This window comes from Topomyia yanbarensis, chromosome 3 (assembly GCF_030247195.1).
Source record: "Topomyia yanbarensis strain Yona2022 chromosome 3, ASM3024719v1, whole genome shotgun sequence".
NCBI classification, from domain to species: domain Eukaryota; kingdom Metazoa; phylum Arthropoda; class Insecta; order Diptera; family Culicidae; genus Topomyia; species Topomyia yanbarensis.
In genome coordinates, this window is record NC_080672.1 from 316,292,796 (window position 1) to 316,302,667 (window position 9,872).

Genomic DNA, 9,872 nt, shown 5'->3' on the forward strand with positions numbered 1-9,872 from the left:
TTAGGGGGATCAGGGACTTCCATGATTACATCAGATGGTATTTCGCCCTCGGCCATTTAAGCACGAGGGCAGAGCGTTATATAAACGGGAATGTGTCTTATTATTTGATTACACGGTAGAGTAAAAGTAGGGAAAAGGAAAGAAAGCAAACGAGGAAAAAAATAAAGCAAAACTTATCTGTAAACAACGTCGATTGTTCCGCACCAGCGAAAACAATGTACTGGATTTACTGCCGGCACCAGCAGAATGGCAGCTAACGAACGAACAAAGGATGACCTTCACTCACTAAAATTTACACACCGAACACCACTGTGAAATATAACGATCCGTTCCGTTCAAAGGTTGGGAGACCTATGTACTGATTTGATAATTATTATTGTAATATTGAATGAAGTCAGTCAGCATCAATGAATTATTCTCATCAATCCAATTATATTTTGTGGGGAGGGGGGCAGGGGGTGTTGTTGAATCCTGAAGCCTTCTCTTGGCTACGCCGTTGCTTGAAGTTATTTATATAGCTTTTCATTTTCTAATATATGTTTCAGATCGATCCGATGTTTGTAACATAGAAACTTTGCAGTCGTCGTCAGGTTCGCGCAAATGAAAATGTTTGCATCGATAAGTGATCAAGTTCCATCTAGACAACTTGGAATTGTTCGGCGGTTATTTCTAGCAGTTATAGATAGAAGAAGGATATACAAAATTCGTTTTATCGAAATAATATTTGACTCATTTAAATGCTTTACTACTATATTGAACAATAAATGTGCAACAAAGGGTAATCCACAAGCAACAAGCTATAACTTTTAAAGTATTCAAAATATATATCTGATGTCTTCAGTAAAGTTATTCGCAAAAGTAAGAGCTACAAATTTGCTGAAGGCATCCTTTCAATACAATCACTTCCAAGAAAATTTATGAAAATATCTTACTTGTAGGTGGATTAATCAGCAAAAGAATAATACCAAAAGAAAGGCCATATTATATCCGTAATATTTTCCGAAGATGCTATTGACCTAAAATTAGCCGTTTTGGCGTTAAAAATAGATTGCCTATTTTTGGTCTTATTTGTGGCTATGGGAAATGATAAAAAAAAATTTCGTCCATATTTAACATATTCATGCCCATGTTGTTTCTGAACAACAACGTTTTTAACCAGCTATAACTTTTGATTGAGGCAAGATTTGCTCACAAAAACAAGTAAGGCTAATAATTGTGACTATTGTCTTTCATTTGAGTATTAACAGTTACAAGGAGCAGCTCTAGAACTGAAGTTATTGCAATTAGTCTGATTTGATTCCGACGGAGCAGTGCTGCCAGGGACAGTTTACGTTGATGATGGAAAATTTTTCATATATCTTCGTTATGTTGCAATATTATTGAAAACTGATAAATCTTATCAATTTAGACGGTCTTCCGCTACGTTTTCCAAAGATATATAAATGTATAAATAATAAAATATAAATGTTTATCTGTGTCGTCAATTTCGGCAGATAATTTTAAAAAACTGCAAAGCACCATTTTTACACTTTCAAACATACATATCTTGGAAACTCAACATCAGAATCTAAAACAAATTAAAAGCGTTCAGTCTGGGTGATAGGCCTTTCATTTAAAATTTGTTTGGATAAGATCGGTTCAGCCATTGCTAAGAAACACGAATGTTTGTCCGTTACATACACATACAAACACACACACAGACATTGTCCCAAATCGTCGAACTGTCTCGATTGGTATATAAGACTTGGCCCTCCGGGCCTCGGAAAAAATCTTGAAGGTTTGAGCGAATTCTATACATTTCTTTTATAAGAAATGTAAAAATGACAAAAAACATATGCAACATGGTTAACAAATGTCAAAAGTATAATAAAACTAATAAAAGTGCGTCTGTTAGTAAATATTGAAAAACTAAAGTGTGCAAAGTAGCCCCACATATCCAAAGTAGCCCCGCACGACGGTATCGGTGAAAATGGTTGTGGCTGGCATGGAAGATTCTCATGCTGTTGGTTTACTGAAGCCCAAAAGAGATACAGTTTATTCCCGATAATTCATCTCATAAGCAAGATGAGTTAAACTACCTATAGGCAACATGATAATCGTTAGTATGCAACCGACGAATAGCACCGTGCTTCGCAATGCAACGCAACGCATAATCGAATCCTTATCATAGATTATCAGCCCAACTTCTAGATCACACCATATCATAACTTATCTTGTTCCGTACGTCGGCTAAGATGGGGTAACCCTAAAAGGTTTGATAGGATGATCAAATATTCTAATAATGGGTTTTTTATTTATTTACCCTTTCTAACTTTAATTGCAGCTTACAATTTTATTATTTGGAAGCGTTTATTTTATTCTTCATCTGAAGATGTCATAAAGTAGGAAAAAAATGTTAAAATAACGTTTTATTAGCAATCTTAATACCTGCTATACCCCATCTTGCCGTTTTACATACAAAAGATTTTATAATAAAAACATATTATTACCATGTTACTGCATTCAATTGCACATACTTACTATCTAAAGTTTAACTTTTAGCATTCTTTCAATGCAATGCTTATATTGCGATCAACATAATTTTTCAAAATTTTCGCAAGATAGCAATCTTAATAACAAAACCAAATCATCTCCAAATTTATCGATTGCCATGGTGGCGGGCTGCTCTGCTACGAAATAGAGCAAACTTGCCAGGCAAATTAGAAATACGCGTTAGACCTGCTACTTCATCGAACTAAAATCCAGAATTCAGTAATAAAAAACACGATGCCTGCTTTTACCAAAGTATTTCTACTAGGTATATAACTTTGTTTGACTCTCTGATTGATGCCTAGTGTTACACGCTAGAACCAAAGCTTCACACATGTGTGATGTGAGTGAGAAGCATGCGACAGTTATTTTCCTAAGCCATTAAAACCACGCTACCAGCCTGCTACTCCGCACTCGCTCGCGACTAGTCGTAGTGAGAAGATCGTTACTAGCTGATAATTTCTAGGGTTTTCGTCAAATATAATTGTTTTTATTTCACAACAGGTTGAATTTGTCTAAGATTTTTTTGAAACATCCAACAAATCGTGAGAAGGAAATGGAAGTTGTTTTTACCATAAATGGAAAGGCCTACCAAGGTAGGTACTATTTTGAGTTATATGGTGGAATAGAAAGAAATTTTTCGTAGGTTTTGAACATTCTTGGAAAAAAAATTTCAACAGGACGTAAGTATTGCCTCTAATTGTCCAGTACCGATCGTAGAACAACGTTTTTGATTAACATTTTATGCAAATGACTAAGAAGCTAAGTTATTAACGAAACAGAAAGTACATCAAATTGTTACTGCCATGAACGGCTTAAGTCATTTTGAGAATTTTCTCCAAATTTATCAATTGATGCTATCAGACTATAAAAAAGGCATATCATAATCATCAAACAATGACCTTGCGTATTCGTGTATGTATATAAACTTCAGCATGTGAATGACAAACATGTGATTCGATGATTGCCGGTAAAGATAAGTGTTTGTTGCAACGAGATAATGGGACTATATCAACACGTTTCGTGCCATTGTGGCATGACTAGACAAAAAACTAATTGCTTCTAACGTTTAACGTATATCTGTTATACTTTTATATGAATATGTGGGTAAACAACCTATAGTCGATCCAAAAACCGTACCCATCGATACTTCACTGAATTCGTTCATACGGAACCATGCCCACCACAGTGGTACCAAGTTCATGTGTTTGGAGGGAGGCTGCGGAGCTTGTATTGTCAACGTTAATGGGATTCATCCCGCAACTAAGCAGAAATCATCGTGGGCGGTTAATTCGGTAAATGGAAACGGATATTCATAAACTTTGTGTTACAGAATTTTTTTATTCTAGTGTCTTTTCCCCGTTTTCTCATGTCACGGATTGGACGTGATTACGGTTGAAGGGATTGGAGACAAACAGGATGGCTATCATCAGACGCAGAAAGTTTTGGCTCATTTCAACGGGACCCAGTGCGGTTACTGTTCGCCGGGAATGGTCATGAATATGTACAGTTTGCTGGAGTCCAAGCAGGGTAACGTTACCATGGCTGAGGTGGAAAATGCCTTCGGGGGTAACATTTGCCGTTGCACTGGCTATCGACCAATTCTGGATGCGTTCAAATCATTGGCAATCGATGCGGAACCCCGACTGAAGGAAGCATGCCAAGATATTGAAGATTTAACCAAAATCTGCCCGAAAACGGGAACGGCGTGTGCTGGAAAATGTTCCGCCATCGCAAAGAATGACAGTAAACGAGAGATACATTTGAGCTTCGTTGAGAATAAAGAGTGGCACAAAGTGTACAACGTGAGCGATATATTTAGGATTTTCGAAAAAATTGGCGCTAAACCGTACATGCTAGTCGCTGGCAACACTGCTCATGGTAAGTGGGTTTTAAAATAATGATTTTATTCATCTTATAATCGTTTCAATAAACAATTTCAGGTGTCTACCGAAGATGCGAAAATCTTCAAGTCTTTATAGATGTCAACTCCGTTGAAGAGTTACGAACGCACTCATTTGGTAGTAAACTAGTAATTGGAGCCAACGTTTCTCTGACAGAATTGATGACTATTCTGTCCGAGGCTGCATCCACGAATCCAAATTTCAACTATTGTTCGGAGCTGGTAAAGCACATTGACCTGATTGCTAATGTTCCGGTTCGCAACACTGGAACTATCGCTGGAAACCTTAGCATTAAACAACAGCACAAAGAGTTTCCGTCAGATTTATATCTGATTCTGGAAGCTACCGGAGCTAAGCTTACGATTGGTAATAGTATGGGTCAAGAAAATGGTTCACATTTATAATTATCGCTCAATTACAGCGGAATCTGGTAGTAGAACAAGCTTAGTTACTCCTGAGCAGTTCATCAACATGGATATGAAGAAGAAACTCATTTTGAATGTAATTTTGCCTGCGTTAGATCCAAAAGTGTACTTGTTCCGTTCGTTTAAGATCATGCCGAGAGCTCAAAACGCTCACGCATACGTTAACGGAGCCTTTTTGATGAAGTTTGGTCCAAGCAAGAAAACAATGGAATCCGCTACTGTTTGCTTTGGCGGGATCAATCCTAAGGTAGGTCTAATTTAGACATTTTTTAAAAAATAGCATAATCCGAAGTCTCAAAATTCACCAGTTCACGCATGCATTCCAAACGGAGAAATTCATCGCTGGAAAAAACCTGTTCGAAAATAAAGTCCTCCAAGCCTCTCTTCGAACACTTTCCAATGAACTCAATCCTGATTGGGTGATCCCGGATGCTTCCCCAGAATATCGTAAAAACCTGGCTATTTCACTGTTCTACAAATTCGTTCTGAACATTGCACCCGTAAATGGCACGATGATCGAGTCGCAGTGGAAGTCCGGAGGTACTGTCCTCGAGCGTCCACTGTCAACCGCATCGCAAAGATTTGACACACACAAAGAAAATTGGCCGCTTACGAAGAACGTCCCAAAAATCGAAGGGCTTGCGCAGACTTCCGGGGAAGCCAAGTTCGCAAACGATATGCCAACCCTTCCAAACGAACTGTATGCGGCATTTGTCCTCGGTACGAAACCTCATGCAACCATTAAACAGCTGGACGCTTCTGAAGCGTTGGTAAGTATGAGTGCTTCACTTGAATCTAGAATGATTACTTTGAAAATTTTATTTCCCAGAACATACCCGGTGTGGTAGCCTTCTTCTCCGCAAAAGATATCCCCGGAGCAAATAACTTCATGTACTTCCCGGACTTCATGGGTTCAGAGGTGGAACAGATCTTCGCCGGCGAAAAAGTCGAATACCATGGACAACCGATCGGGTTGATCGTGGCGAACACATTTGCTCTTGCAAACCGTGCCGTAAAATCTGTGAAGGTAACTTATGAAAAGACGGATCCTGTTGTGATTTTACCAACGGCTCAAGCAGTTCTGAAATCTAACGCTCAACATCGTATCAAGGAGATGCCCTACAGTACCCACGGGGAAAACTACGATTCAGCTCCTAAAGGCGAAATAAAAATCAAAGGTCATTTCGAGATTGGAGGACAATACCACTACTACATGGAGACCCAAACCTGTGTCTGCATACCTATTGAGGATGGTATGGATGTGTATTCGTCGACTCAATGGGTAGATCTAACACAGATGGCCATCGCAAGAATGCTGAAGGTTCCACAGAACAGCTTGAACCTCTACGTTCGTAGACTCGGCGGAGGATATGGTGGAAAGGGAACTCGCGCCACTCTGATTGCATGCGCTTGTGCTCTTGCCGCTCATCTTACCAGAAGACCAGTTCGATTCGTAATGACTCTGGAAGCTAACATGGATGCTATCGGTAAACGCTATCCGGTCATAGCCGACTACGTAGTCGACGTTAACAAGGATGGAAAAATAGTAAAATTGTTCAACGAGTATGTTCACGATTTCGGATCTAACTGGAATGAAGCTATGGGTCACGCAGGACAATTTTTCGCCAACTGCTACGATAAGAGTGTATTCAAAACGGTAGCCAAGGGAGCGAAGACGGATTGTGCCAGCAACACGTGGTGTCGAGCTCCGGGAACAACCGAAGGTGTCGCTATGATTGAAAATATTATGGAACACATAGCGTTTGTCACTGGATTAGATCCTTTGAAGGTTCGCATGGCGAACATGCCGGAAGACATGAAAATGTTGGAACTAATGCCACAGTTCCGCATGGACGTAGAGTTTGATGCTAGAAAGAAAGTGATTGACCAATTCAATGGGGAGAATCGATGGCGTAAGCGAGGAATCGCTATCGTCCCGATGAGATACCCACAGGGTTATTTCGGATCACTGCATGCTATTGTTAGTATTTATCACGATGATGGGTCAGTTTCAATTGCACATGGTGGAATCGAAATGGGTCAAGGTATGAATACTAAGGTCGCCCAAGTAGCCGCCCATGTATTGAGAATCCCGCTAAACAAGATAATCATCAAACCAACCAACAACTTGACCGCTCCGAATGCCATTTGCACTGGTGGTAGCATGACCAGTGAAGCAGTTTGTTTTGTGAGTAGATACGTCCACGTGTTTCAGAATCATTTCGCAATCTAAATTCTTATCTTATCCACAGGCCGTCAAGCGAGCTTGCGAAGTACTTTTGGAACGTATAAATCCCATTCGGGAAGCTAACAAAGACGACTCGTGGGAGGTTCTCATCGACAAATGCCACATGCAAAGTGTCGACCTATGTGCAACCTACATGTACAAAGGGTCGGACCTTGTCCCGTATGTAATCTGGGGCCTCAGCTGTTCCGAAGTCGAGGTAGATGTTTTAACCGGTAATGTACAGTTACTGCGTGTGGATATCTTGGAAGACGTTGGTGAAAGTTTAAGTCCCGGCATCGATGTCGGCCAAATTGAGGGATCGTTTGTCATGGGAATCGGATACTATTTAACGGAAGCTCTCGTATACGACCCCAAGAATGGAGCACTGCTGACGAACCGAACCTGGACCTACAAACCACCGGGTGCGAAGGATATTCCTGTTGATTTCCGCATCCGATTCCTACGGAACAGCTCCAACGAGGCTGGCGTTCTACGATCCAAAGCTACCGGTGAACCGGCCATGAATATGACTATTTCGATCATATTTGCACTGAGACAAGCGTTACTGTCCGCCCGTAAAGATGCTGGTTTGCCGAGTGAGTGGATAGAACTGGGAGCACCTTCAACGCCAGATCAAATCTACCTGTTGGCAGGTAATTCGCTGGAGCAGTTTAGACTGCAATAATTAGGTCAACGTGTACTTTGATAATTATATTACAGACAGCATTATGGGTGATATTTATGGGAAAATATAAAAACAAATTAAGTTATAGGAATAACCCACAACATATTATAACTCTAGAATAGAAATGTTACTGAAAATATATAATCAAAATAAATATGTATTTGTTCTGCTGCGATATAACCAGTACACAGTATTTCCAGTCTACTCATTGAATATGGTTAATGATATCTACATAAAGAGAGTAAAGTAGACTTCGCCTAATTCAATATATATTCATGAGAACGGCTAAATAATTTAAAAATTAATTTTCATTAGGTTTCTAACTTTGAGTATTGATTAGATGGTGCACTTTGAAAATAGATGATAAATGTAACTATGAACTCTTTTTAATGCAATACATTACTAATACAAATATATTGTAATAACCACACCAAATGCACGCGTATTCCTACTTGTTTGTTTATCCTTACGAGTGTGCGCAATAGACTATATGAAAATTATCTCAGTCGATTTATAGTTCCACAAAGATATTTGCCTTAAATTTTAAACAAATCGCACAAGCCTCGCTACCGAAACAACGACTTGAAATTTGTATGGAATAATTCGACTTGGAAAAATGATTTCGTAAAAATAACCGTTTACAAAAATCGCGACCATGTTCCCGGACCCATGAATAATTAATCTCGTGTTCATAAAACTGTTTGTGTTTCCACAAAACTAGTTTACGCAAAAAAACTCGTATTTTTCGTAGGGTTTCCGTGGTTGTGTCCTGATTGTATTCATTTTGTTTATGATTATGAACTATTTGGAAATAGACAAATTAATTATATCGACTAATAGATGTTCATGATTTCAAGAAGCCAGTCACGATTTTCGTAATTCCCATGTCGGTATCGTTTATTCTTTATTCTTGAGCATACTACGAATTTGACACGCGGAGTAATGTAGCTCAGGTTCAAGATATTAACAACTGTCTCATGATTGTCGACATTTCTCTTCGAGTTATCATGAGATATATGTAGGGTGTTGAGCCCATTTTCGCCATGTTCCTATTACCACCCTACCCATTTGAAGCCGTTGGTTAGAGCAGTGTCTGCCACCTTTGTTCAACGCATTGAGTCAAATGGTAGCGCAACAATAGGGGTACTCGATTCGAGTTTTCGTTGCGCTCAAACACGAGAATTTCACTGTTTTCAGTGCATTTGTGTTATTATATTGGTTCTTAACAACGAAGCAAAGCTGTTGGTGTCAATTGTTTCGCATTCCATTGATTGTAGGCCAATAAATTAATGAATTAGTGAGGCACCCTGCTTAGTATGAAAATAGGTACTTTACCCTATGTATGCATATATGTAGTAGGAAGCCACCATCAGTTCAAGACATTACCAATGCATGCGGATAGACTTAGCGTGGACTGAATTTGTTTATCAGGTTACTTTTATATTATTCGTATTACGGGTTAGGCAGACCCGTATACAGAGACATTTACGCGGCCACATAATAAAGAATTTCGCAACACCAGCTTAAGGTTCAACTAAGAATGCCTCAATTATGAGCAATCTTGAAAAAAACAAAAAGAGCAGTGTTTTCGCAACCCTTTCAAAATCAATGTACTTTTGGCATTGGTGGAGTACTACTGATTGATTTCCATAAATATTTTGCTATCGATATGGAGAGAAACTGCTGTTTTCAGTTTTAAAAGATGGCCGCTTCTTCGGACTTTTTCAGTTCAACCTTAAACTCACCTGATAGTTTGTTAGTTAGAAAGGAGCGTCCCACTCATTCCAGACCTTTAGGAGAAAATAGAAGGTTTCCAGGTTGGCAATCCACTCCATCTTTCAGTTTTTCAACCGCAAGGTGCCACATTCTTTGCTCATCACTGAAAATGATTCCCTTCCCATCCCATTGATGTCATTTAGTTGATTTCAGGGGAGGTTCTCATTCAAATGACTAAAAAGTAAGGAAACATAGGAGATTTTTTGTGGGCCAATGAAAAAAACATAGTACGAAACAGTTTTTGGATTCAAAGAGCTTATATTTTCGTCTTTATTTACATTTTTTCAACATGAAATAAACAAAATGGCGCCCGTTGTGACGTTCTG

General features: G+C 39.1%; 1 protein-coding gene across 1 annotated transcript; it reads left to right on the forward strand.

The window, feature by feature from the left end:
* Positions 1–2,940: 2,940 nt before the first annotated feature.
* LOC131688886 (xanthine dehydrogenase/oxidase-like) lies at positions 2,941–8,603 on the forward strand. Its single transcript, XM_058973481.1, has 8 exons — positions 2,941–3,125; positions 3,652–3,824; positions 3,879–4,410; positions 4,473–4,799; positions 4,855–5,105; positions 5,167–5,628; positions 5,688–7,046; positions 7,111–8,603. Exons 1-8 carry the CDS (start codon positions 3,086–3,088, stop codon positions 7,768–7,770), a joined length of 3,804 nt encoding a protein of 1,267 aa, XP_058829464.1. The 5' UTR covers positions 2,941–3,085; the 3' UTR covers positions 7,771–8,603.
* The last annotated feature ends 1,269 nt before the right edge of the window (positions 8,604–9,872 follow it).

Bases quoted from the DNA above. Each gene is read 5' to 3' on its own strand.
- LOC131688886 (XM_058973481.1), top strand. From the start codon at position 3,086: ATGGAAGTTGTTTTTACCATAAATGGAAAGGCCTACCAAG. The intron at 3,126-3,651 runs GTAGGTACTATT...AACAACCTATAG, and splicing joins AAATGGAAAGGCCTACCAAG to TCGATCCAAAAACCGTACCC. The intron at 7,047-7,110 runs GTGAGTAGATAC...TCTTATCCACAG, and splicing joins CCAGTGAAGCAGTTTGTTTT to GCCGTCAAGCGAGCTTGCGA.